Genomic DNA, 25,864 nt, shown 5'->3' with positions numbered 1-25,864 from the left:
GCTGTCGATGGAGAGAGACATAAAAGTGTATGACATAAGATTCATCGTGAAAAGGGAAATGAACGCGAGAACACAGAGGGCGCGATGGAAACCGGACGATATCATAAATTCTCTGAGAATTTGGGCCGATTAGCATGATGTCTCAACAAGCAAGCCCTCGCCTGTAATAGACATACCATTCTTGCGGTTGCGGAAACAAGACTTTGTATGGCCAGACTCGGATGTGCTTCAACTTGTGAAACACCTCCCAATCAGCGTCGTTGAATTCAGTCTCGAGTTGCCTCTGGACGGTAAGAGTCGGTCGTGCATGGTTAGTAATGCGCGACGTCATGGGAAGGTTCAAAATCAACTGTACCTGTAGCTTGTTTCTCTCCCAAGCGGTGATGACCGGCATGGACATCGAGGTCGAGGACGAGTCATCGTCGCGAGTCCCGTCGTGGTTGACTGGCTCCGTTTTCATGTCTGGAAAGCGAGAGGCGCCAAGGTTTCCCGGTCTGTCATCTGGGTCCGTGCCATCGAGAGTTGTATCGTCGACAGCGTTTCCACCGTGACCTAGCCCGGTCGATGATCCCAATGCCGATCCTGCCCGAGAAAGATCAACGCGGGGTGCATCCCGTTTTACCGGCTCGGTCGTGGCGATCCTGGCCTTCTTATAGATGCGCGGATCGATGATCGTCTCTGCAATTCGCTTCCCAGGTTCCTTCTTGATCGAGTCTGTATCATCATCGAGATTCTTGACTCGGTCCATCTCCTGAGCGAGCGGTACGTTCACAGAGTCGAGCCCCTCGGCGTCCAGATCCACAGGCGGCGTTTCAGGCCGACCGTGAAAGTGGTCGAAAACGTGGTTCCCAAGCGCAACGCAATAGTCGTAAAACAGGACATTCCCATTCTGTTCGTCGAATTCGTGAGGATCTTCGGTCAACTCGAACGGAAAGTGGCGTGCGTGTTTCAACCTGGCCTTGGCGAGAAAGTCCTCGATGACGAGTCCCTCCCGCTCGGCTCTATCCGTAAAGACGTCAGTTCGGGCCGTATCGACCCCGATCCTCCCTTTCGGATCCATCCTGATCCTCATGAATCGCCTCCCTGTCGCCAGGCCCGCAAACCGCGTGTCTTGAAGGGAAGAACCGAGTAAGAGCGCCCAGACGACCTGAACGAATCCTTTGTTGAGCTCACTGCCTGTCTTCACCTGCCAATACAATAGCGCGCGGTAGTAGTGGTCGCGAAGTCGAGAGGTGTCGATCGTGACCACGGTGATGTCAGGCTTGACGTATCCGACGAGTCTACAGCTATCTTCGGCTTCACCTGCTTCGTCTTCTTCGTCTCCGCCGTCCCGTATCCTCTGGGTGGCAACAGTCAGCGGATGTCCGGCAAAGTCGTTGAAGCTTCTCGGCGCGGTCGAAAGCAGATGAGGGATCTCGACCTGGGTCCCTACCGAGATGATGGCACCGGGAGGGAAAAACTTGTGAAAAAGCTGAGCCCAACCAAAAGCACGAAGATATCCCTGCGAACGTGGCTGAGATAGCCTCATCAGGATGGCTTGGACGTCCGGGGCGGACCACCACGGCTTCTCCGACTGGTTCCTGCTGTCAGTCCTGCCAGTCGTCTCAGGTCGAAAATGCTCATTCCCACCGGTCGTCCCAGGTTGATAATGCTCGGGGACGAAGAACTCAAACTCGTCGGAATCCGCGTTTTGTCGTATCTTCCATAAGGACATAGGATGTACGCCTGCTGTGTTCTGCCCCTCCATGATTTTGGCCTGGCGATGTGCCGCGGTCCTCTTGTACGACGGGATATCCGAACGTCGAAGTGGACGGATAAAGCTAGGTTCCTCGATCTCATCCATGCTATCGGGCCCGTCTTCCGAATCCTGTTGATCGTGATCTCCCTGCTCAGACATCCCTCTTGCCGTCTTTTCGGACAATTCTTGCTTCTCCTCGGGACCGTATGAGTACGTATCCACGACTTGCTCCTGGTCCGCCTAGATTGCAAGCAGTCGATTGCTACAAGTCAGAGTCTGAAGCGTGCGAATGGGTTGAATGCGGCAAGAGAGATACTGACCTGATCACCGAGAGCCGGGCGAAGCGGCATTGCGAAGACCGAATCTTTTCGTGAAACTCGAATAAAAACCTGTTGGGCTGTTGCCCGTAATCGCCGAATGGTATCTAGGGAGCTGGCAATTGACGAATGGAAAGGGTTGTCGTTATTCCAGTTCACTTCTAGTGGGCGATGGACGGTGAATCAGCTCCTCCCCGTGTGCGCTGCGCTGGTTTGTTTACAAAGTCGAGGCAGGATGATTGATTCATCGTAGACGCGGTGGAGTCACCATTTGGACACATATTACCTAATTACCTGCCCCACGGCACCGACTCTCTGCAGTGAGGAGCCAAAAGTATCGACCTTGTAGCGCCAAAGACAAACGCTGCGACTGATGTATGAGAAAGACACATAAAATCTTCACAGCGGACACGCGCCATAAAAGAGTTACAAACAATCAAACGAGTCGATCGGGGGTCATATAAAGGACAAGGGAAAGTGGATTCGAGAATCGAGTGTCGTGCATGTTGTCGCAAGATGATGGCGCGCTGTATATACCGGTGGTTGAGCATCGTTTATCGATATCATTCGCGTTTGACCGATTCGCTAGCCGCACAGCGCGCCGATGCTTGAAAAGAGTCGAAGCGTGGCGTTGTATCAATCCGAATCGCACGGCTCCGGGGTGACGTACCTGTTGTGGATGGGGTCCTCCCGGAACGTCACGAGCGGACTCTCGTGAACGGTTCGTACTGCTCCAGCCAAGCCCGGCGCCGTTCCTGCCTCTCGCGATCGCGCTCCTCTTGCTCCCTTTTGAAGGCGCTCACTCCCAAAGTATCCCAGAACATGTCGTCGCCCGTGGACGGGTATTGGTATCGCTTCTCGTCTTCATTTCCAGATCGTTCGTTCGGATCAGCGGGACTGGTCCCGATTGATGGCAAGCCATCGACGGGTGGCGATCGAGGCGTTCGCCTCGGTTCATGGTCGTCTTCTTCGCCATTGTTTCCACCTTCACCTTCTCCCTCGGGCCCATGATCATCGTCTTCGTCGTCGTCGTCGTCGTCGTCGTCGTCGTTGCTACCAACGTCGCCACCGTCATCGCCGTTCGCATAGCTACCCCCCAGCTTCTGACTGCTCGTCGTTTCCGTGTCGCCCACCGGCAAATCCGACCAACACGCTTTGATAGTGACCGCTGCCGATCCGAGCTGCTCCAGCTTGACGTCCCGAACCCTTGCCCACCGGCCGGTGAGACCTCGCAATGGACTCTCCGGAGTCTCGTCGACATTTCCAAGGATGTCGAAATGCGTCTGACCCGCGTGGTCGAGAAAGGAGATGAGAGCATGGCGGGCGTCGGTATCGGATCGAGGTCTAGGCGACGAAGGATCCGGCTTGGAAAGGCGATAGAACAACTTGTCGGCAAGCGGGGATGGGTTCTGGGTCTTTTTCGCCTTGTTTGGAGGAGGTCTCGAATAGGGTTTAATCTTGGACTTGGCCTTGGCCTTCGGAAGAGCTTTGACCTGGCTGATTCCCCTCGACTTTGCAGCGTCAGCGGTCGCAGGCACGGGCGCCTGACTAGTCGAGGCGAGGCCCACAGAAGCCACCGTCGGCATCTGCGGAGGAGCGGCTTGGACATATCCGTACCATAACAATTCGATCAGCGACATCTCTTCCACCTCGATCACTTCCCCGCCCGCCTTCGTCCCAATATCCACGTAAACGTCGTCGTTGTTTCGATCGCAGACGATCCTCCTGAACGCCATTCCTACTATCAACAACACGTGTACCGTCCCAAACATGTCTCTCCCGATGACGGCGTACTTCAGAGCTTGGATGAGATGTGCGATCTGTGTCCTCATGGATCCTGTGGGAGGTTTGGCTTCGCCCAAGAAGACGCACCGGAACGGCCGCAACGGCACTGGCTCTCGATTGTAAACGGAACCGTTGCCGAAGAGGTCGGCTCTCATCGGTACAGCAGTCAACTTATCGAGCAGTCTCTGTCCAGCGACCTTGTCACCCATCGAGCGAAAGGCAGCACGGTCAAGGTCGAGTACCGAGACCTGGGACGAGTGAAAGGAGGAAGGCTGATCCATATGGAGCGCCGCTGCGGCGACTTCCTTACCCTTGATGTATCTCTTGCACGCCGATGCGTACGTCTCTTTCGGTCCAGAGCCCATATTGTCGGTAACAACTAGGTTTTCCAGCCCGTGAAAAGTAAACGAGTCGCCGAGGGAGATCGCATGGTCTTCCGGGCAACGGTGTTCGATGATCTTGATGAACGCGGACACTACGACGTCTTCCTCAGGCTTTGCCTGCCAGGCCGACGAGGGAAACCTGGCGGCTCGCTTTTGACCGGGATCGTATCGCATCGAATCGTCGTCTCCGTACGTCTTGAACTTGGTGGGCCAATCAGCAAAGTCGACAGGATTGTGGGGCTCGAGGTCGTCGTCCCAGATGATGGTGGGTAAGGGGGGAGGTGTCGTTGCCGACATTGCAGCCAAAGATCGAGACGAGAAGGAGGCGACAGGCGGTGGTGGATCCAAGCTAGGATACGTTCATCTGTTCATCTGTACACTATATGCTATGAGAGGTGACGATGTGTGTTCAAGAGGTCAAAGTCTCGCAAGTCGATCAAGAGATCAAAGGAGATTGAATATTCGATCACTACGCTCGACGAGGGGGTCGCGGTTGCTCGCGCGATCGAACAGCTTTCGTTCGATCGACAAAGCTATCCGACCGTACGACAACAACTGTCATATATACATGTACTCATATTGAGCCACACTTAAACTGTCATTGAGCATCATTCAATCATCATTCAGACTGTTTTTGAACCTCATCCAGTATCCAGCAGCCAACCCTGCTCCTGCACACAGGTGAGCAACCGGGTCTCGCTCAAGCGACATAATATTTTATGTCGCTTGAGGGATGGCGGCGTGTCACGGAGTGCTGTCGGCGACACAACAGCCTGCTGATGTGACTGTTCTGTGTGGATAGATGCCAGAGCTCAGAGAGATACTAGATATGACCAGGAGGTTGGGGATGTCACATGAGCTGTCGCCATATCAGATGATTCTCTACCCCCAATATGCCGGGAAGATTTGCCCAAAGACCTTCCCGGATCATCATACCTGGCCAGGCTATCTTACCTTCCGGGACCACCATACCTCTCCCCACAACATCAGCCTGTCTTCACAGCAAGTCAAGCCTTGTGGGAAGAACATCCACATTGATCTTGGTGAAGGGTGGACGATGGTCATCTATCTGGCATTACACGGGCATTTTGTCAGTATGGGTGATGCACAGTTGGAGGTCAGTCGCTCCCGGTGTTTGCTATGTGTGCAGTGACTAATTCCTGTCTCTTTGACATTCTAGGACTTCCTTCAAGAGGCCAAAGCTGTCAGACCTACCACCGCAAAAGGGAAACAGAAAGGACCAAACCCACCGGCCCCCCTTATTGTCTTCCGCTCTTCTACTGCATCGCCGTCGCTAGTGCTCTTGGATCAGAACAAGGTTGCCCAAGCATTCTTCGTGCACAAGCAACACTACCCAGGACCTCAGAACAAGGGTCCCTGTCCTGCAACTCAATGGAAGAAGTTTGAAGAGAACTACAAATACAGGATGAATGTCGGGAGCAGCGTCAAGGTATCCATCTACAATTACATCACAAAACAGTGAGTGCACCTCCGGACTGCTGTCGTGTCTAGCCACACTAAATAATACCACCTTTGTGATACAGTCAGGAGTACTTTAATGGCTTAGGAGCTTGCCTCACCAATGAAGTCCTTCATTTGGCTCGCATCCATCCACTATCTCCGGCAAAGGAAATCCTCAATTCTTCCACTCGCCGCCAGAGAATCCTCCTCGCCATCAAAGACCTGGTCACCACTATCACCTCAGAACAGCATGAACATAACATACCCGCTGCTGCCAACTCCTCGACCTTCCTCCCTGCAACAGGCATCACCAAATACATCATTCAAGAGACAAAGGTATACAAGAAAACCGGTAGCCGAGGGGTCCGAGTCAGTCAAGAGCATCTGCAGGCTCTCATCAAGGACAAACAGATCGACACTACCACCTGGTCACCATACAAGGGCAAAGGTGGTTGGGTCTTGCTACCTGTCCATGCCTATCAGGTCCGGCCCAATGAGGACTCCGACGACACATGTCATGTTTATGTGAGTCTTCTCCGCTGGTTGATTGGGATAACACCAACTGATATGAGTCCCACTATCCAGACAGCCATCTCGGTACTGCCCAAGAATGCTGTGGGTGAGATCAAGCACATAGACGCAGCAGCAGCTGCCAAATTGGCTATGAACGCCGCAGGGAACAAGGCCGAGATAGGTGTTGGTAGCTTCCTTGACACTAAGATCAAGGAGCAGGAGGAGCGTAAGGCCTTTCAGCGAAGATACACAGTTAAGACTGGTAAGGTAGGGAGGCCGGCAAAGCGTAAGCCAGTTGCTAGACAGAAGGAACTCCTTGGCTTGTAATTTACTCTCGATATGAACATGACTTATACATGACATTGATATCTTCTTGTTCTGGTGGTTGAATGGACTTGTTCTAGAGAGTAAGGGAACACGGAAACCCTGTATGGCTGCCTTCATCATGGACACTACCATACAGACTCCGCTCGCCCAGTCAATAACTGACGTGATTGGGTAACAACGACAGTGGATTATGCACTTCATACCAGATGGAACACCATACCATAGCTTGTATAGCCAGTTTAGACCACATAAATCATGTTATGATGTGTTAGACCTCAAGTAAAAATCTGGTTGTTGCATATTACCAGCCAAAACACGTCCTAAAGGGACGTGAATGGGTGTTTTCTATGGGACATCATGTGTGTGATTACGCATCATGTACCAGATGAAACACAGTATCATTGCTTGTGGGCTTATTTAAGATCATATAGATAGTGTTGGGTCATAGCAGACCTCATGTAAAATTCTATTTGTCACATATGGCAAGCTCCATCGCGTCTTCTACATAGGCAAATCAATGCTTTTACATGGGATATGGTACGTGTAATCTGCATTCTATACCACACCAAAGGCTATACAACTCTCTATATATCTTGTTCAAGATCCCAATGAACATTTGCAACCTGTGAAAGCTCATGTAAAATTCTGAATGTCAATCAATACCTTGCATGCGGACGTGACGCGACCCAACGAGTTGTTTGGGGGATACTCAAACAATCATCAGACATTATTGATGCATTCACAGTATGACAGAGGTATGTCATATTACTGTTTGCAAAGATGTCTCTTGTCCATATACCAAATCCGGAAGGCAAAAATCAATATAGGAATGAGTGTATGTCCTGTATTTTTGAGGTTTTATTTTCAGCCGTTGACATTGTTCCATACCAGTCGATCTCGATGTGCTTTATGCAGCACTTCAAAAGCTTGTCAATGAAGAGAACATCATTCAGCGGCCTATTCTGATGCAAAGACTGGCCAGTGAACAAGGCATAAACATTGGTCGGACCAGTCTAAACAAATACATGGGTCTATGGGGATTAGGCGGCTCACGCAAAGCTGGATACACGAAAGCTCAGATGACCAGTGTAGTGGTGACACACATCAATCAACACGATCCCCAACATAGAGAGTCACCTACAAGAATCACCTTGGCTCTGGGACAGAAGGGGATACATGTAAAGAGGTATGTGCTGACATTTGAGATTACCATACAATTGCACAAGAAGCCTGCACTCACTTCGAGTGTGTTCAGGGATATTGTCACACAGATCATGCGTGATCATTTTCCGGATGGATTTCTGGCAAGGGCTCCCTCATATAGAACCAAGAAAGGACACCCTGCCCTTCTCACCTCCTATGGTCCAAATGATCAGCTCTCTATTGATGGACATGACAAGCTGATTGACATCGGCTTTGCTATCTATGGAATGAGAGACAAATTCTCACGGAAATGGATGTCTTTGCGAGCTGTGCCAAATAATCGAAGTAATTCAATTACTCGATGGCTGTTCTTGGAGCTTGTGCATGACATGAAAGGTGAGGAGGATCAGTGGTTGCCATCTAGTCATGACATTGATACCGATACATTGTTCACAGGTATCCCTCTACAGGTCACCAGTGACCACGGCACTGAAGTCCTGGACATATTCAGTGACCAGTCGACTCTGCGAGAGCTGGCGCAGCCACAACTAAACATACTCATGGAAGATCTGGGTGTGCTTGCTGCTCCTGAACCCCACCGATTCCTGCCCTCTACCAAGAACATTACGGTCGAAAGGGGATGGCGACCTCTAGTGGACAAGTTCCACAGCAAGTTCATTGTCAGCACGCAGAATGCAATCCTGACAGGAGATTATGTACCAGGAAACAATCAACACCGGTGAGCCTCTAACATCTGGGTTGATTTGATCAAGATGCTGACTGATTCACGATGGCCTGGGTTGAGTAGTATCATCTATCTATATCTGTTTGCACCCCTTGTGCAGAAAGAACTAGAGGACTACGTTCATCTGACAAACTGTTCGATCATCCGCAAGCAACCCCATACCAACCTACCATCTGGCAAGTCACCCAATACTATCTACCATTGCGAAGGAACCAATTGCCTTCTGCCCCTTGATGAAGTGGGCATGAATCAAGTGAGGACATGGATGGACGAGATTACAATTAGCCACCCACGATTGCTGTCTTTCATTGAGGAAGATGAAGAGCAATGGGCGTCTCAGCTTTTTGAGCATTGTGCATTCTTGGACATCACACTTGGATTCACTGTCAATCTATCTAATGCATGGATGGTATTCAGGAGCATGGCAGAACATATAGACGAGGTACCCTACTTGTAATACATGAACTTATTATCAATTCATCTCCGAGGTGCATAGACAGCACGACCTGTGGACAGGATAGTCCGAGGCATAATCTCCTCTGCTACTGTAGCTCGTGGTTGTTCAGTTGCAGCTCGAGTGGTCCGCTTTGCCTTCTTCTTTGCAGGCTGCTTCTTGGTACCCTTCGCTCCAGTAGTAGAAGCCGATGCCCCCTGCTCAGGTTCCTCTTCCTCGATGATTTCAGTAAATGCATGGGAAGCAGATGCTGCATCGGTCAGAGGGTCTAATCCGATTGCTAAGCAGATGCGATTGCATTTGTGCTGCTTCTTGAACTGTTCAAGCCCTTCTTCACCTTGATCTCCAAGACACATGGTTCCGGTATCCCTACAGGAGCGGGGTGCAAGCATCATTGCGACGGACAATCCAAACAGAAACAGGCTATAAGTGACTTACGAGTGTACCATTGGATCAAACAGCATGACCGTCTGAGTTGTATTAACCATCCAACCTTCGAGATCAGCTAAGAGAACAGTCTCTTGGCTCGACTGGAAGGCCATGTGTGCAAAGGCTGCCACAGTGATGTCTGCTCGGCCTCGACCTGCTGTGAACTCCATCGATCCCGAGAACCGGGCTTGATTCCAAGTTTGGTGCTGTTCCAGTATCCACACCCGCCGTTCATCCTCATCAGAAGGGAATGCTTCCACAACCAGTTGGCATTTGGCAAAGTCGACACCTAACCATAGCATCATGAAATGAGCCTTCATGTACTCGGTGTCTCTTTGCTGATCACTTACCAAGGGATAGTGTTTGGGCCTCCGGTCTATCAGCTATCTCCCGCATGTACTCATCAGCCCATGCCTTGCCCCACATATGCATTTCAACCTCGAGCTGAGAGTAATGAACCTTGACTCCTGTGTTGCCTTTCCAGTCCCCAATCGAGACGATGTTGTTATTGGCATAGAATGATCGGGTCTCAGGCAACACGGCCTCCTTGATCTCTTTGGCTACCATCAGTTGAGTGGGTAGCGGTCCATCATATGCTGTTGAGCCATCCACCTCAGCCTCTTCTGCGGGCACATACATTGCCTGCCATCGTCATGACAAAATTGATGAGGTCAGCTTCGATGTGATGTGATGTGGCCATCTGTTCAAGTCCATACTCACCTTGAAGCAGGCCTTGACGGTGCCTTGGGCAAAGGAGGTGGTATCAAGCCAGAGAACACCATAGCTTGCTGGCTCTTCCCACTCGATGGCACCATAACCTTCATCCCAAGAAGGGTTCCGTTGGTACACAAGGATACTATCCTTGCCGGTGGTGAAGGGGGGGCTTGAAGTTCCTCGCGGTGGGGGTAGCTTGGAGATATACCGCTTCCTGGGAGCAGTGGTCATAGCTCCTCCTGCCGCCTTGCCGACTCCACCGTATCCAGATATGGTAGATGACCTGATGGCCTTGCCGACAGGTCCGACATCAAGATCATCCATCTCTAGGGGTTCAACCAGGTCGGCACGGATCTCAAGAATGAGACTGAGGGTTGAGGCATTTGGCATCGTGTCTTTTCCATGCAGCAGTTGAGATGTTCTAGCCCATTTGTGGAAAGCCCCAATGTCCTTGTCCATCTCGTCTTCATCGATTAATCTTTGCTTGTTGGCAAAGTACAGTGTAGCAACCTGCTTTAGGTCCGGGTCGTGCCTGTGAACCATCCTCAATGTCAGACAAATGGGGCAGCTAGCATTACTGGCTCACATACAAGTTGATCACCCCTGCTGGTCTGCCTTCTTGTGGCATATCCCAGTATCTGGCTTGAACCATCGAGACCATCTTTGCCAAGAGGTCACGCATCAGAGTCTCGCGAGGCACATTGAGGTGGTGTAGATGACCCTTCAAGACCTTTCGAGAGAGATAGCCGCTTCTTTCATGGTATTGAAAATCAATCATCATATTGGGCCCATGAGATAGATTGGATCCTTGTAACATAGTACGAGCCTTGTTAGCCCTTGCTTGCTGCACCGCCAACATTGCACTTGAGGAAGATGGTGTCTCCTCCTGCCGGAGCCGGATGGCATTGGCTTCAGCTCGGTAGCCATCCCTAGCAGCTGCAATGTTTTGAGCTGCTTGGAGCACATGAGATTGCATTCTCATTGCTCAGAAGACCTGAAGATGACTCACCGGCAGCTTCATCTTGAGCCCGTCCATACAGACAATCGGCACATTTGTTGTGTCCGTTGACACAAACTTGGCCATCTTGCATACACAACTTGATACCCTGTCATCGCCATAATGTACATCATTACACTACCTTTTCAAGTACATACTCTGTGCTTACTTTAGCTATCTGAGTAGCCTCGGGGCTCTTGCCAGAGAAGGACAAGTATGTGCAACGGCCACATTCAACTACAGGCTGGATGTAGGTACCGGACTTGCAAGTTCCGCAAGGCCCGAAAGAAGGAATCTGGTGGCTTTGAGACATGTCTGGGTGGTTGATGATTATGTTTGAATAGTAGTGTGGTGTTGTGATACGGTAGGTACGACTCTTTGAAGTTAAAGATGGATATTACATGCATAGAAAACATTGGTTTGGTCATGACAATTGTGTTCTGAAAGTGAGTTCAACCGCGACCCACTCGTCGACCGTAGATCTCGGCTCCCTCTCACTGAAGAAGATGATTCAACCGACAGCCCACAAGAAGTCCACGATGCACGATGCTAACACTACTACTCACTAGTCTCGAGTTCTATCGGTCTCGATCACCACAAAGCTCCAGGGACTACTACCGGACACCTCGCTCGCCACACGGAAATGCCTCGAACGACGATCCCTCCCTCGCCTGGCAGTGGAACACGGCCCGCCGAGTACAAGCCCTCCAGAACCGACGATTCGATGCCATACGACGCTGGCCATACGGAAGAATCTGATGATTGTTTCGACAGAGTCTGGGACGATGCGAGATTCCGGAACAATATCATTGCAGCCTTCAGTAGGATCATCGAACACCGATGTCCTAAAAAGGACGTCATCTACTTGGGCCACGTGAGACGTTTCCAGCACCTTAGGGCTTATGGGGACGAGGTCATCGACGATCCGAGTTCGAGGGCTCGTTTGAGCTATCGTTCGGCCTGCAAGAGATATATTCGGGGAGTGTGGGCGGCCGAGGCGAGACTGAGCGATGATCCACCTCGGTCCCCGACGTCCGAGGCGGCCTCTGAAGGGACCTCCTCGCACACTTCGACGTCCGAGGCGTCTAGCGAGTCTTTTCATTCCAGGCCCTGGGACCGGGAATCATCAACAAGCCGAAGATTACTAGAGACGCTCATCCACATTCCCAAAGTCCCCGATCTCATCATCCACGGCGGAGAACTCGATCGAAAGCCAGGGTCTCGCCGGAGATACCGGTACGTCTGCTTTGTCGACATCAGCCCCGGGGACGTTCCCTTCTCCGATGCCAAGAGACACGTCACCTTCTTCCTCCAAGCGCTCAAATATGCCGTGTTTGCGAGGGACATGCAAGGGTCTTGCCATACGTTGCAGGTGGTCGGGATGAGGTTTAAGAGGATCGTCTGCGATCGAGCGACGAACGACGTGTACGTGGACGTCGGGAGGACGACGATGACGACGAACAACAACAACAACAACAACAACAATGGGCAGGAGGATCTCGAGGTCGTAGACATGTCCCTGGGCGAGCTGATTTACTATGGGTTCGTCGAAGGCGCGATCCCGATCCCCCCGGCACCGAGTGGACGAACATCCGGACCTGCGATGATGGCCAACAAGGACAAGTGTCCCGACGAAGCTAAAGCACCGGTATCGACCCCGACCCCGGACTCGGCACGAAACCTGTTCTATCACCTATCCAAGCCCGACCCCTACCCGGACCCGGACCCGTCATCCTCTAACTCTAACTCCAAAAAGAGGCCCCAGTCCGACATCGACGCGCGACACGCCCTGTTCTCGTTTTTCCACCACATGGGTCGGTCGCACTACGACGTCCTCCGGAGTAAGGTAGACAGGACTCTTTCTTCGGAGGGTCCGTTACCAGGACTCACCGGCAAGTGGGCAAGGGTGCGCGATGTCACGCTCTTTGACCTCGGATGGGCGGTCGGGGCGGTCGGATCGCGTTGGTCGGACCTTCCTGGCGACATTCCTAACCGGGCGATCGATCTGAACCCTGATGGGAACGGGAACGAGGATGAAGACATCGACGCGGGTATAGATTTTGAACGAGACGACGACTACGATTACGACCCCAGGGCGATCGAAAGGCTCCGAAAACAGTGGCTATCAGAGCAATCCAACTACAAGCCGACGATATCGGGTGAAGAGACCACGGCTCTCGCGTCGGCATCGACGTCGAACGTGATCTCGGGAGCTGGAGCTGGGGCTGGGGTCCAAATTCAAACTCAAACGATGGACCAAACTGGATCTGAAGACGCACCCGGCGAACGCGCCGTACCGGACACGGACGAGAGTTGGGACGCGGTGGCCGCTTTCCAGCGTGAGCGGAGGGAGAGACGGGAAGAACACTTGAGGCTGTACGAACCGTTTACCAGGGTTCCTTGGTGATACCCTGTACCCTATGGCCTTTGACGGGCGGTGTGGGCTCTTTTGGTGTTCAGTCTTGCACTCACTGGAGGTGAAGGTCGGGTCGGACCGCGTCAGTCTCCCCCCGAACGATCGATCTCTTATGCGACTGACTCGGGAAACCGACAATTTGAAGGCGGACGAGCCTGAAGTCGGCTATGAACCAGATTCTCCTCGGCACCTCTTGTAATAAATATATCCCCCGTATGATAGCTACGACAGACGTGTTCAGCCTGGAGTTTGCGAGCAGAGCACGATTTACCTCTCTTTCGCAGTGACCCTATCCACGTACGTGACTGTCTTGCTGTGTTGTTTACAAAGTCGGATGGAAAACTCGTTCGTCATCACCAGAATCCATGGATCCATTGTACCATCACACCTCCGTATCAAAGGGAGGGATCATCTTCGCAGTCACTGCGTAACGGTATATATACGACAGACATCACATAGATACAGCGTATATACCACCAAGAATCGGGACGCCAGGATCTGATCGTCAACGCGGGCGCTCTTCCCCCCGGACGAGCTGGACGTCTCATCGGTATTGATATCTATAACATCGTCTATTGTGATTAAGACATAGTCACAAGGGCAAGGTCGATCCATAGATCACCTACCGATAAAACCCAAGATTCAGAGAACCTATACTACAACCTTCGTCGGATCTACCTGCGGTCTGTGAGGGCCCTCCCCCTCGCATCGCAGCGCCAACGACAAAGGACACGGAATCACACCCAACATCGATCTTCGTCTCAGGACGCCATCATAACTTGCCATCAACGAAAATGTCGACCGCCTTCAACGACGGATCGGGGGTACCTTCTCCTCGAAGCTTCAGCTCTGACAAACTCATCCACCCCTCTCAGCACGACCACAACCCCGATGTTCCCCTCCTCTTCAAACCCAACTCCAACCTCGACTCCAACCTCACCCTCAAACCTCCCACAGACGTCCTCAAACACCAACACCGAGCCTACATAGACCCCTACATCGACCACCTCGACCCGCCCGAAGTTTACCCCTTGACATACCCATCTCCATCCGCCTCCTCCGGCTGGGGAGGGGGGAAGAGCTGGACGTATTGGCCTGCCTTGGCGTTGGTGGGTGTTTTAGGGGGGAGCGTACCGGTTAGTTTGTAAGTCGGAGTGTCAATCTCGATCTTGGTTGATTTTCGGAGGGGGAGGGGTAAGGGGAAGTTTGGGTTGGTCGTAGTAGTAGTGCTAGTAGTATCGATAGTCCAGGGTGGATTTTGGACTCGTGCTGATCCATACCTTGCCTTTCCCTGTCAATCTTTTCTTCTGTTCTTTACGTTTACGTGCCTTCTCATCTGGGACATGCCGTGCGGAACGACAATCCGACACGGCGCAACACGATGTGATGTCATTCATCACGTCGATTTGGAATTGAAACGGGCAGTGTGTATATAGGATGGTGTATCGCTATGTGGGATGTACCGGGCGGGAGTACCGGGAAAGGTCTATTGATTTATTCGGTCTTCGAGGTGAGCTTCCTACTGCTTCCTCTAGTTTCATCTCGGATCACCCCTAAGCCAAACTGATCACAAAATCACTCTCATCTTCAAAACTTTATGCCCGGGACTCAAACCGCACGACAGCTCGCGACGACCCTCTACCAAGCCTACCAGACTTACCTCATCCAACGCCCTAGCCCACCGTCTACGTTGACACCGGAAGAATGTCTGGGGATCTTGACGAGGATCTTGCAGAGCGGGACGGGATTGAGCGGGAAGGCTTTCGACCAGGACGAGCGGGAGGAGGAGGAGAAGGGTGCGATGGGGCTGTCAACGTCGATCTCGGGGTCGAGTTCCGGGTCATCAGGGTCAGGTTTGGAGTCTGGCCCTCCCAAGCTCCGAGCTCGTACCGCCAAGCAAGCCCGCAAGGACCCCAACATATCCCTCGACCCTATCCCCTCCCACCTCCGTCCAGATACTCCGACCCAGGAAGAAAAGGGTGGGTATACGGCCTCGCCGTTGATCCCGCTCGAGACGTTGCGGGAAGATGATCCGAGGGCGATCGAGTTCAGGGAGCGGTTGAGGAATTGGTATGTCTAGCGCCGGCATCGTGCTCAACTCACATCTCGCTTGTCTGAATGTAATCATTCTCCACGAATCGTATTTGCTGATCGAACCAACGTTCCCTTTCCGTGCAGGTTCGGTCGAGTCCCCTTTTCTTCCGTCACCCTCTCGGACGCCCAAAACTGGTTGAGCTGGTCCTGCTGCGGACTATCTTACGCTCAAGTACAGCAAGACGTCGAAAAATCGAGGTTGATCGAGACGGGCGTTCAATTACTCCAAGCTAGGACCGGGTGGAAGTTCCCCATCAGCGGCAATGACTCGGCGGGGGAGAAGAGAGGACTGGCGGAAAAGGTCAAGTTGATGAGGCTGACGATGGACCCCGTTAGGGTCTTTCCGAGACCGCTTTGGTGGTACGCGGCGTTGTGGATCGGGGATCGGTTGGCCATGAAGTACATCTATCATAGTTTCGGGTTGAGACAGGTGAGTCGTTTGGGATAATGACCGGGGCTTGGGGATACAGGAGCTGATGTGATCGGGGCTGCATCTTTCTCAATGGTAGTACAAGCAAGGTCAGATGGAGTAGGTCACGCTCAAATCCATCGCCGTCACCTTGTTACGCACGACGTCGAGCTGACGATGCGACAATGCATTAGCTACCTGTTGAGGATCCCGAAAGGCTGGACTCCCGAGCGTCAGCTGGCCAAATCGGACCCGATCGTCTTTATCCACGGTCTCGGTTTTGGGCTCCTCTCCGTAAGCGTCGAGCCGTAGATCGCCAGCGCTACGCTTCTGCTGACCTTTGATTGCGACGGTTCGGCAGCCGGAGAACATGCTCGTCGTCAGGAAACTTTGCAAGACGCTCTCTTCGCACCCCATCCTCGTCCCGCTTCAGCCTCAGATCAGCCAACAGATTTGGGACCCCGATTTTCTACGACCGACCCCGAGGAAACAGTTCGTCGGCGACCTGGTAGATGCTTGTCGGCGCTGGAGGTTCTACGACGATCAAGGCGTCGTCTCGGCTGGCAAGATCGATCACGAATATGACGGAGCGGACGAGCGGAAGGGTCTTAACGGCGCCAGGGAGAATGGAGGAGTCATCCTTCTCAGTCATTCGAACGGGAGTGTCGGGCATACGTGGCTACTGAAGGACGTGCCCGGACTGACCAGACGGAATGCCCTGGTCGATCCGGTTGTCTTTTGTTCTTGGGAGGGAGGTAAGCGGGTCGCGCTCAACTCTTGTCGGCTATGAGCGACTGACTTAGACCATCTCTTCTTTGATGCAATAGATCTCTGTTACAACTTCTGTTACAGACCGGCCAGAAGCGTGAGCGGATTCGACATGATCTACCTCGAGGCGACGATTTGCTCATCCCGACCTACACCATCCAGGGCATGGAATGTCTGCTGAAATATCTCGTCTCTACCGAACTCGGAATCGCTAACACAATCCAAAGAGTAAGTTTCCGCCGACTTTCCCTTTGACCCGTCGCTGACATTCCTCTTGGCGGTAGTACTTTGACTGGTCGGCGAACACGCTGTTTCCGGAAGAGATTCCGGATGCAAGGGATCCTGAAAAGACACTGATCGTGCTCGGCGGGACGGACATCATTGTCGATGCTCAGGTGAGTTGAGAATCGCGAACCATCTTAGGATCTCGCTGAGAATCGAGAAACCCTGCTGTTTCACTTGGATCGCTTAGCGCGTGCGGGTCTATCTGAAACGGCGTGAGTGGGCACGATCTGCGCAGATCCTACTGTTGTGACTGACCTTCGCCTGTATGCACTAAAGACGGCCTTCGTCGCACGATGCAATATGACCCGACCAAGGGGCATGTGGACGGTCTACGCGGAACGAGTTTGGACAGACTGATCATCTGGCTCGCCACCGGCAAATCGGTCGACGTGCCTAGCGCTTCGGCTTTGGCTTAGTGGCACGTCCGAAATTTAGATGAGTGTACTCGCATACGGACCTGGGTTTGAGCGATTTGTGTGTGATGATGTCAATTAGTCGTATGCTTTGATACTGTATCTCTTGTGAAAGATATGATCTGCTTCAACGGCCTCGGCAGATTCGGGATCAGGTTGTTCGAGACTCGTGACTCTGATATGATATCATGCTCAGTACAACAGCCTGGCTCAGCCTCTGCTACCATCTTCTGATCACCCTGGCCGGCATTCCTGCAACCAGGCATCGATGTTCGACATCTTTGGTCACTACGGCTCCTGCAGCCACCGTGACTCCATTGCCAATGGTGACACCTGGGCAGATGGTAGCACCACCTCCAATCCAGCAATTGTCCCCAATGGTAACGGGCCATCGATATTCCATGCAGGCCTTGGTGTCATGTAACCTCTCATCAGGGTGTAAAGCGTGTGTTGTGGTGTATATCTTGACATCAGGAGCTAGCAATGTGTCACGACCAATGCTGACTGGATTGGCAAGGTTAGCATGCACTGTTGGTTCCATCAATTTGTTTAACCTTCTCTCACCCTTTGCATCATCAAGAATTGTTGCCTTGGGACTGATCGAAGCGCCAGCTCCAACATGTATGTTGTAGCCCTGTAAACCGTGAAGATGGTGGACATCAGTATAGAATGCCGAATGCCAATCTGCCTGCCCGAGTGGTAGACTTACATAATTGCAGTGGAGAGGCAGACGGATTTGATAATTCGATTTGTCTTTTAGAGAGAAGAACTCGGCCTTCAGCTCATGAGCGCGAGCGGGATCCCTTTCATCGTGTATCGCTTGGAGCAGGATGGCGCGTTCCCGGCGGAAGGGGCCTATACCCTTGTAGCAAAATTTGCCGGGCGTGTGATCCATCCTAGAAATCGATGATTTTGTGTCGGACATGTCTGAATCGATCGTGCACTGATTTGGCATAGAGGTATGGACGGGACCGAGGTGCGAGGCGGAATATGTAGCTGCAGGCAGGATATGTAGCTGCAGGCGGGATATGTAGCTGCTCTTATATGGAAAAACTCGTTAAAAGACATTCCCTTTGTCTGTACGTGATGACATATCTCCTCCTGGTGGCGTCCTCAACACAAGGGCGAAATCGTTCCTTCGACGTGGGTTATCCCTGTCACACGCAGGGCTCTTGGTCCCTTTGATCGAGGTCTTGGATTAGGGGTTATATGGTCAGGGGGTAAAGTTTAAAGGGGTTTAGGGTTTTGCGGATCAGGGGCTCAGGGGTCAAAGGCTCGTCGCGTTCGATATTATGCAACACCCCAAGATCTCATTTAGGCAAGCTGGTAGCTACATACACGGGTGAGACTCGGGAAAACAGACGGTATCCGGTATAGCCTCCGCGATCTAGAATAGACCCTCTGTCAAGAAAGCCATGAGGTCGACCTGAAAGAAGCAGGATAAGATCGATGTTTCAGGTTCGAAACTAGGCCGAGAGACGGTCGAACCTACAAAGCTCTGTGGCGACAATGCTTCGCCAAAGTCGGGTTCGGACTGTTCGAAAGCGGTGCCTCCCGTGTGATACGCTGCCGGCTGGATCAAGGACGCCGAGATGGGATCCAAGCTAGAACCACCCTGCATACCCTCGGTCGCCACCGCCACCGTCTGAGACGCCGCGATCTGATGCAAAAAGTCGATCAAGGTCCAACACTTGTACCTAAACTTTTCGCTCTCCGAGACGTCCCCCAGACTCATGGCGTCTGCCCAGTCGCATGCGATCGTTGCGGCTTTGGCTAGAGACTGTAGGCTGACGGGATCTCGATGAAGCATGGCGTTGTGAAACTCTGCCAGAGCCGAGTAGACTATAGAGGCACGGCGATCAGAACACATGAAAGGTCTTGACTATGGACGCGACGCACCGAGACCTAGTGAGGCGAACCACCAGATATCCAGCAAGCTGGATCCTCGCCGTTGAAGCCAGTCGAGACTCAGACGAGAGTGGTGTACTAGCTGTTGCCACTCGGGTGTTATCGCTGGTCCTGTCAAGTAAGGATATTGCAAGAGGAACTACGGGCACGTGCAAGATGTGAGTACCATCTACTGCGAAAAAACAGTCCAGACCTTGGTGACTTGCCAGCAAAGGGATATATAACAACCTGGCAGGCTCGTATTGTTCGCCATTGTGGAGCACCTGCGGCCAGGCCAAAATCTCGCCTCGGAGCAGAGCGAGCTCGACCGGATCTGCCGCTTGTGGGCCTGCCGGGCTGTACAACGTGAAAGCTGGATGGCCAAATCTTTCAGCCCAATGCTTCATCGGACACCTCCTCATGCGACTCACATAGCCTTCCGATAAGATGACAGACCTGCAGAAAGAGAAAAAAACATCTCAGCTCGACTTTCTTCTTCTGCTCGTTCGGTGCCGAACGCCTTGCCGAAATACTTGCTGTGAATATGCTCTGATGAACGCTAATCTGGGGGTCTGCCAAGCATACGACCGTATTATCGCAGTCTCTAGAACACGCCATCGAGGGTTGACCGTGGCTCAACGAGATGCTGTGCAGTATCACGATAAGCCGATCGTTCCACCGGTGACGATTGGAAGCGTCAGCATCTTCTCCGGGTGGGGGGGGGGGAGGGGGGGGTCTCGGGTTTCGAATTGTTGATTTTGGGTTCTAAAGGGGACTTGCAGTTTATCCGTAATCACACACGCTCGCCAGATCCGACGTCGGCGCAAGAAATCCTCCCTAGGCAACTCGTTTTCCGAGAGGTCCCGATGAAGGCCCTACAAAGTCACCCCCAAAAGAATGTTCAACACGACGATCCAAGCCATGTACGAGCGATAAACTGACCCGACGCCTTGCCTTGCCTTGCCAGACTTACCAGATCCTGCGCCATCCTCAGTGCCACCCCGACCCGTAAAAACAACACGCTCCCCGAATGGTTCGTAGCCTCCCCCTGCAACTCTTGACTCATCGTCAAAAGGAGCAAGACCTGTAAATGCCCCATCGTGCTTATGCTCAACAACTTCAACCCTTCCCCTCCCCCCTCCAACGTGGAATTGAGGGCGTAGACGAGTTCTTCGTAGATCCCATTAGGGATGCTGCGGGATGAGGAGACGAGGGTGCAGATGACTAGCTCGGTCAGGGGTGGGAGAGTAGAGGGAGAGTTGGAGTGCGTAGGATGGCCGGTGTGGAGGTGGTCCAGCTCCGAGGTGGAGAGGACGGGGAAGACGGGGAGGATCGTCTCTCGGTAGATCGAATAGACTACCTCGACCTCAAAGCATCAGAGTCGGCACGTTGCGTTCAGCCAAGTCGTTTCCCTTTTTTTTCCTGTCGAGAAACTGTACTACAGTATACTCGTACAATAGACGACATGACACTCACGTCGATCACGTAGACCCGCTACCCCATACCTCCCTCCGAGCCGCTCATAATCCCCATCCAGACTGAACGCTTTAACGTCCATCAAGACCTCCCCGACCTGTACTTTCCTTCTCTTCCTCCTCCTCCGCTGTCCACCTTGTCCTTCCCTAGGTCCATCGAAATTGGGATGAAAACCCAGTCCCACCCGCTCGGGGTTCCTAGCGACGAGGACATATCTCAATCCATTATAACTATAATCGCGATCGCGATCTCCCAAAAAAGGACGCCGAACAAGGCTGTACTTTTCGTCCATCTTCGCCAGACCCTGTTCGATATGAGAGACGTGGCTGTATCTCATGATCGAGCTGAGTATGCAGGCGGAGACCGAGGTGGAACCTAGTAGACGTGGGTCGAGCGGCTTTACATTGATCTTGTTGTTGTTGTTGTTATTGTTGTTGATATTGTTGTTGATATTGTTGTTATTGTTGTTGTTGCTGGTACCGGATTGAAGAGGGTTGGGTGGGTTATTCGAGTAAGAGTAAGCATAAGAGGATTCTTGTCGTTTGCGTTTGATAGCCCGAGGATCTACCGGGGCCGAAGCCGAGTAGGTGCAAGCGAGGTTCCGATCTTGACATCGTTTACACCGGTTTTCATCCGAGACGTCGACAACAAGACAACTGTATCGGAGACAACGGTCAGCCAGGTGTACGAAAACACCAGATGAGTCGATCGTTATTGCTGGTGACTCGCCGAACTTTGTTGATTCGACACTTGTCGCACGCTCGACCGCTTCGAGCGTCGTGGATGTGAGGTGACGAGGTGGAAGAGCTGCTACTGCTTGCTTGACGCTGGGATTGCATTGGTTTCAGTTTGGTGTTCTCGGGATGCCGATGAGGACGTCGTATGGAGATGGTGATCTGGAAATCTGAAGTAGTGTAGAGAGATTTGATTGATCGATCGAAGTGATGTGACTTGCATGACTTGACTTGTTCGACATCGATCGACGGAAGCAAAACACGTTTCGGGATCCCGAAGATGTCGCTCCAGCCCGCTTTCGGGATCCCGAACCGATCGGGTTTGTCGGGGCAGGTGGCGCGGGTGTGGCGTCTTCGAATCAGAAACGCAGGGCTAGTTGCTGCAGGTATATAGAATGAAGGAACGACAAGCTGACAAGACCTGCTCGCCCTGGATTCTACATGGATATTTCCCTCAGGACTACTCTGTGAACGCACCTAATCATGTCCCACTTCCCGCCTTCGATGTCAACCACCCCCACGCCAATCACGCGGGAACGCCTAGACCTCGAAATCTGCCGTACCAAAATCTCGCTGTCGACAGTCCGGCGGATCGACCTCGACTTCCATCTCCATGAAAGGAGCTTGCCGCCCATCGTCTTTCTCCACGGCTTCGGGGGTACAAAGGAAGATTACCTGGACATCCAATTCCAGGATCGTTTCAATGGGCGTTCTTTTCTCGCCTATGACAGCCCTGGGCACGGAGAGTCTACTTGCGACGACCCGACCCGGATCTCGATGTCTTTCCTCGTAGACGTCGCCGAAGCGCTCATCAACGCGCTCCTGGGAAGCTCGGCGTCGTTCTACCTGGTCGGTCATTCGATGGGAGGTCTCGTCTCCCTCTTGCTCGCCCAAAAGTGCCGGAAGGGACGGGTATTGGGGTTCGTGAACATCAAGGGTAATCTCGCCCCTGAAGACTGTTTCTTGAGCAGACAGATCTACCAATACCCTTCAGATTCAGAGACGGCGGATGGAGCGGCGAAAGATTTCCTCGAAGCCTTTCTCGATCGCGCCAAGAGGTCCGGGTATTACGGCGATCCCATCTACGCCGCTGGGTTCCTTTCCAAAGTCCCCAACATCCATATCGTCCGTCCGACACTAACATCCATGGTTTCGACGACCGACAACGCCACCCCCGGCCTGCTCGACCAGTTCCTCGCCCTCCCTTGCCCAAAGATGTACATGTACGGCGAACAATTCTCCTCATTATCCTACCTGCCCAAGCTCGAGCAGGAAGAAGGGGTGGAATTAGCCATGATCCCGCATGCGGGGCATTTTATCATGTACACCAACCCTGTGGGGATGTGGGATCGGATCTACGGGTTCATCCAGAGGATCGAAAACGGAAGGGTTTGATGCCAGGGGGGGAGTTTAGGTGCGGGTGTTCCGTCTGGGCTTAACCCTTGGGCCGTGCACATGATCTAGAGAGTTTGGAGGTGAAGGGTCTGAAAAGGGTTTCTACAGTAAGGGGTCGGAAGATTCAAATGCTGTTGAATTTTATTGCGGCCCACTATGAGATCATGCATCCGAAACGACCCGTCTGAGTTGACTGCCCGCTCGAGCCCAGACCCGAACGGTCGTCCGGTCCAGACCCGGTGAATAGTGAATAACTGTATCGTGGCTTTCTTTTTTCGGCATCCCGAAACATGTTTACATCCGCGCTACTGTATCTCGATCTCGGTTCATGGCAGTACTCTAGGCATATAAGTCATGCAGCCTGGACTGGGGATCGAAAATCATTGAAAACTGTAAGAACGTTTCTTCTCTCGAAGTTCTTGCTCCAACCGAGTGTTGCGCGGTCTCATAGCCCAACTCCAGAATGTCAACTTGTTCATCGAAAGAACGCCCGGTAGAGCCGGACAGAGTCTTGGAAAAGCTCTCGATAGAGCTTTGTCCGGTGCAAGACGATCCCAAATCGTGGTCTGATGGGAAAAAGGTGAGCAGATCCTCGGTCGTGTTTGCTATCCACAGATCGATCGCTCACCAGTCCTACTAGCTACGCATACTTCTCCTCGTGGGCGGAGCGTCGATCATACCCATGGTTTCTCAGTCATTATACAATCCGGTGTTGGTCGACATACAGGAGTATTTTGGGGCGAGCGATCGTAAGATGGCGTTGACGGTATCGTTACCAATCTTGTAAGTCGATTCCGGTTTGGGTTTGTGACCCGCGTTCGAGTCTGAAAAGCTTGTGCGAGTTGGAATAGATTTCAAGGCCTGTGCCCCATCTTCTGGACGATTGTTGCAGAGGTGAGTCTTAATACGGTACAGGCAAGAATGAGCCTGATCAGAATACGGTACACGTTGCAGCTTGTCGGTAAAAAGGTGTGTGGACGATCGTTTTCCCGAAACCTGATTCCTATATGCTGATCGCTCAACACGCCTCGGCAAGCCAATCTACTTGCTGGGGTTCTCGGTAGGTTCAGCGATCGTATCGGCTCGAAATGGGGGACGCTGACAATATTCCGTCAGCTCGGAGTCATTGCTAGTGCCGTCGCCTCGAGGGCAATGTCCATAGATGTCCTAGTCGGAATGCGTGTCTTGCAATTCGTCGCAGCCGCTCCGATGCTCAGCCTAGGCGCCGGATCCCTGGCCGAGTGTTACGACGCCCACGAGCGTGGTTTCAAGGTGAGCAATTATTTCACGCTGTGTGAGACAGTCATCTCATTCGAGATGACCCGTAGATGGGCATCTACTATGCCATACCCCTCATGGGACCGACAATCGGACCGCTACTCGGTGGCGCATTGGGCAAGGCAAGTTCAGGCAGACCGAATCAGCCGTCGAAGCGACTAATGCCACATGCTTTCAGGCCGGGGGATGGAGATCGACATTTGTAAGCCTTGTGCCGGGATACCGATTCACCTTGACCTAGACTTCAATCTCACACCCATTTCGACCGCAAAAGTATTTCCTGGTCGCTATATATTGCCTCGGTCTAGGCGGATTCTTTGCCTTTCCGGAGCCGTGGAGAAAGGAACGATCGAAAGTTTTTCAGCAGGCTCGGCAAAAGGCGCTGAGTCGAGCCGAATCGTTATCGGGATCAACAGCCTCAATCAAGATCCAGGACGTCAATCCCGTTCCAATAGTCTGGGCGGTCGTACGGGTGCCGCGGAACACTGCCGTTTTGATCGTCTCCGGTCAGAAGCAATCCGAAAAATAAGGGCGCGTGGCAGATGCTGAAATCGTAACGATTGTCTGTCACAGGCATCTTGTTTGCAGCGCAGTACACCATCTTGTACACCACAACCAAGACATTATCAAGGTCAGTTCAGCTGAGCCGAAAGAGCAAGTCCAGAGCTGACGATGTCTCGACAGCCACCCCTATCGGTACGATTCCATGAAGATCGGACTCGTCCAGATGCCGTTCGGGATCGCTAGCATGATTGGAAGCGTCGTGGGAGGCAAGCTCTGTGATCGGGCGCTTGGCAAGAGTGCAGAGCACGAAGCGAGGATACGGGCCATCATCTGGGCAGTCGTGCCACTCGTCCTCGCCCTGGCAGCTTACGGATGGCTAGCCCAGCTCGGTATGCACGTGGCGTCTCTTGTTGTCAGTCTTTTTGTAGTGGGTGCATCCCTGATGTGAGTCGCGACAATGATGGTCGCGCTGAGAGGTATTTGAGACTCAAATCAAAACTTACAGGTTGATGTATTCGGGCATAACATCGTATCTAGTGGATTGTAATGCGGTAAGCCGTAGCTCTCACTTCTCAAGTGCTCAATACCCAGCTGATCAAGCCAGTTACCGGACTTGATCCAGGGCAATGGATCCACCGTGATTGCCGTGAACGGTCTCTCGCGAGGAATTCTGGGTTGCGTCCTGTCGCAAGTAGCTGCGCCTATTCGAAGCGCTATCGGGGACGGAGGATTGTACAGCATCATAGCTGGTCTGGTCGCCGGATCTGGGCTCGTTTTGTTGCTGGTCGTAAAATCGGCCCGACGAAATGCCCCATCCATATGAGTTGCTTGTATTATATTGTCGTATCGGTGGCGATAATTCAATGAACTCGTCCACTGCCACTAGCTGTGCAGGGGAATCGCCCGGGGCGCGATTCAAATAGCGAGAGAGTTCCGCCCCGTATATGCTGGCTGACTGAAAGTCGTCCACTCGTCGAGAAATGTACCCTTGCCAATCTTGCCGTTCCCCTTGACCTCCCAGCCTGACAACCAGTATCTTCTTCGCTCGTGACGTTATTATGGTACTCACCCGAATGACGGCTAGTAGCATGTTTACCATTGGCGTCTCTACCACCGTTGACAAGATGATCTAGGCTGCCATCAAATCCTTGTCCACTTGCGGAGATGAGATCCTTCTGAAAGAAATAACTCCACACAAG

At 52.4% G+C, this 25,864-nt stretch overlaps 10 protein-coding genes across 10 annotated transcripts; 5 read left to right on the top strand and 5 right to left on the bottom strand.

Moving 5' to 3' along the window:
* Nucleotides 1-142: 142 nt before the first annotated feature.
* Nucleotides 143-2,088, bottom strand: HD553DRAFT_341432 (uncharacterized protein; the record flags this gene model as incomplete). The annotated part of the gene is made up of 3 exons (XM_046182635.1): nt 143-283; nt 356-1,978; nt 2,059-2,088. The coding sequence occupies 3 exons, from the start codon at nt 2,086-2,088 to the stop codon at nt 143-145; spliced, it is 1,794 nt and encodes a 597-aa protein (XP_046037606.1).
* A 309-nt stretch (nt 2,089-2,397) lies between these two features.
* On the bottom strand, nt 2,398-4,624 carry HD553DRAFT_309927 (uncharacterized protein). The gene is made up of 2 exons (XM_046179769.1): nt 2,726-4,624; nt 2,398-2,582 (listed from the first exon to the last, which is right to left on the bottom strand). The coding sequence occupies exon 1, from the start codon at nt 4,518-4,520 to the stop codon at nt 2,754-2,756; it is 1,767 nt and encodes a 588-aa protein (XP_046037605.1). The 5' UTR covers nt 4,521-4,624; the 3' UTR covers nt 2,398-2,582; nt 2,726-2,753.
* A 2,790-nt stretch (nt 4,625-7,414) lies between these two features.
* HD553DRAFT_271128 (uncharacterized protein) lies at nt 7,415-8,869 on the top strand (the record flags this gene model as incomplete). The annotated part of the gene is made up of 3 exons (XM_046177695.1): nt 7,415-8,063; nt 8,124-8,406; nt 8,476-8,869. Coding segments are annotated over 3 exons (1,326 nt in total), but the record flags the coding sequence as incomplete, so codon positions are not given.
* Nucleotides 8,870-8,889: 20 nt separating this feature from the next.
* Nucleotides 8,890-9,597, bottom strand: HD553DRAFT_270915 (kinase-like domain-containing protein; the record flags this gene model as incomplete). Its single annotated transcript, XM_046177684.1, has 2 exons — nt 8,890-9,235; nt 9,305-9,597. The coding sequence occupies 2 exons, from the start codon at nt 9,595-9,597 to the stop codon at nt 8,890-8,892; spliced, it is 639 nt and encodes a 212-aa protein (XP_046037603.1).
* A 1,900-nt stretch (nt 9,598-11,497) lies between these two features.
* HD553DRAFT_309925 (uncharacterized protein) lies at nt 11,498-13,668 on the top strand. Its single transcript, XM_046179768.1, has one exon. The coding sequence runs from the start codon at nt 11,650-11,652 to the stop codon at nt 13,411-13,413; it is 1,764 nt and encodes a 587-aa protein (XP_046037602.1). The 5' UTR covers nt 11,498-11,649; the 3' UTR covers nt 13,414-13,668.
* A 150-nt stretch (nt 13,669-13,818) lies between these two features.
* On the top strand, nt 13,819-17,580 carry HD553DRAFT_309923 (uncharacterized protein). Its single transcript, XM_046179767.1, has 12 exons — nt 13,819-14,566; nt 14,848-14,932; nt 15,047-15,492; nt 15,601-15,946; nt 16,026-16,045; nt 16,120-16,219; nt 16,287-16,680; nt 16,753-16,790; nt 16,856-16,921; nt 16,978-17,088; nt 17,166-17,190; nt 17,255-17,580. The coding sequence occupies exons 1-12, from the start codon at nt 14,217-14,219 to the stop codon at nt 17,392-17,394; spliced, it is 2,121 nt and encodes a 706-aa protein (XP_046037601.1). The 5' UTR covers nt 13,819-14,216; the 3' UTR covers nt 17,395-17,580.
* Nucleotides 17,581-18,286, bottom strand: HD553DRAFT_349559 (trimeric LpxA-like protein; the record flags this gene model as incomplete). Its single annotated transcript, XM_046183467.1, has 3 exons — nt 17,581-17,895; nt 17,956-18,025; nt 18,101-18,286. The coding sequence occupies 3 exons, from the start codon at nt 18,284-18,286 to the stop codon at nt 17,612-17,614; spliced, it is 540 nt and encodes a 179-aa protein (XP_046037600.1). The 3' UTR covers nt 17,581-17,611.
* A 384-nt stretch (nt 18,287-18,670) lies between these two features.
* HD553DRAFT_309920 (uncharacterized protein) lies at nt 18,671-21,650 on the bottom strand. Its single transcript, XM_046179766.1, has 9 exons — nt 21,484-21,650; nt 20,755-21,410; nt 20,252-20,634; nt 20,059-20,153; nt 19,816-19,924; nt 19,710-19,734; nt 19,506-19,651; nt 19,291-19,438; nt 18,671-19,233 (listed from the first exon to the last, which is right to left on the bottom strand). The coding sequence occupies exons 1-9, from the start codon at nt 21,591-21,593 to the stop codon at nt 18,779-18,781; spliced, it is 2,127 nt and encodes a 708-aa protein (XP_046037599.1). The 5' UTR covers nt 21,594-21,650; the 3' UTR covers nt 18,671-18,778.
* A 342-nt stretch (nt 21,651-21,992) lies between these two features.
* Nucleotides 21,993-22,883, top strand: HD553DRAFT_270829 (Alpha/Beta hydrolase protein; the record flags this gene model as incomplete). Its single annotated transcript, XM_046177680.1, has 1 exon — nt 21,993-22,883. One exon carries the CDS (start codon nt 21,993-21,995, stop codon nt 22,881-22,883), a length of 891 nt encoding a protein of 296 aa, XP_046037598.1.
* A 463-nt stretch (nt 22,884-23,346) lies between these two features.
* Nucleotides 23,347-25,488, top strand: HD553DRAFT_334961 (MFS general substrate transporter; the record flags this gene model as incomplete). The annotated part of the gene is made up of 12 exons (XM_046182173.1): nt 23,347-23,463; nt 23,611-23,666; nt 23,735-23,777; nt 23,838-23,852; nt 24,000-24,155; nt 24,212-24,283; nt 24,340-24,363; nt 24,436-24,667; nt 24,735-24,792; nt 24,846-25,109; nt 25,171-25,216; nt 25,288-25,488. 12 exons carry the CDS (start codon nt 23,347-23,349, stop codon nt 25,486-25,488), a joined length of 1,284 nt encoding a protein of 427 aa, XP_046037597.1.
* Nucleotides 25,489-25,864: the final 376 nt, after the last annotated feature.

Source organism: Filobasidium floriforme (assembly GCF_021052385.1).
Source record: "Filobasidium floriforme strain CBS 6241 chromosome Unknown HD553scaffold_8, whole genome shotgun sequence".
NCBI classification, from domain to species: Eukaryota; Fungi; Basidiomycota; class Tremellomycetes; order Filobasidiales; family Filobasidiaceae; genus Filobasidium; species Filobasidium floriforme.
The sequence above is the reverse complement of the archived record's forward strand: the minus strand, read 5'-3'. Positions and strand labels throughout refer to the sequence as shown.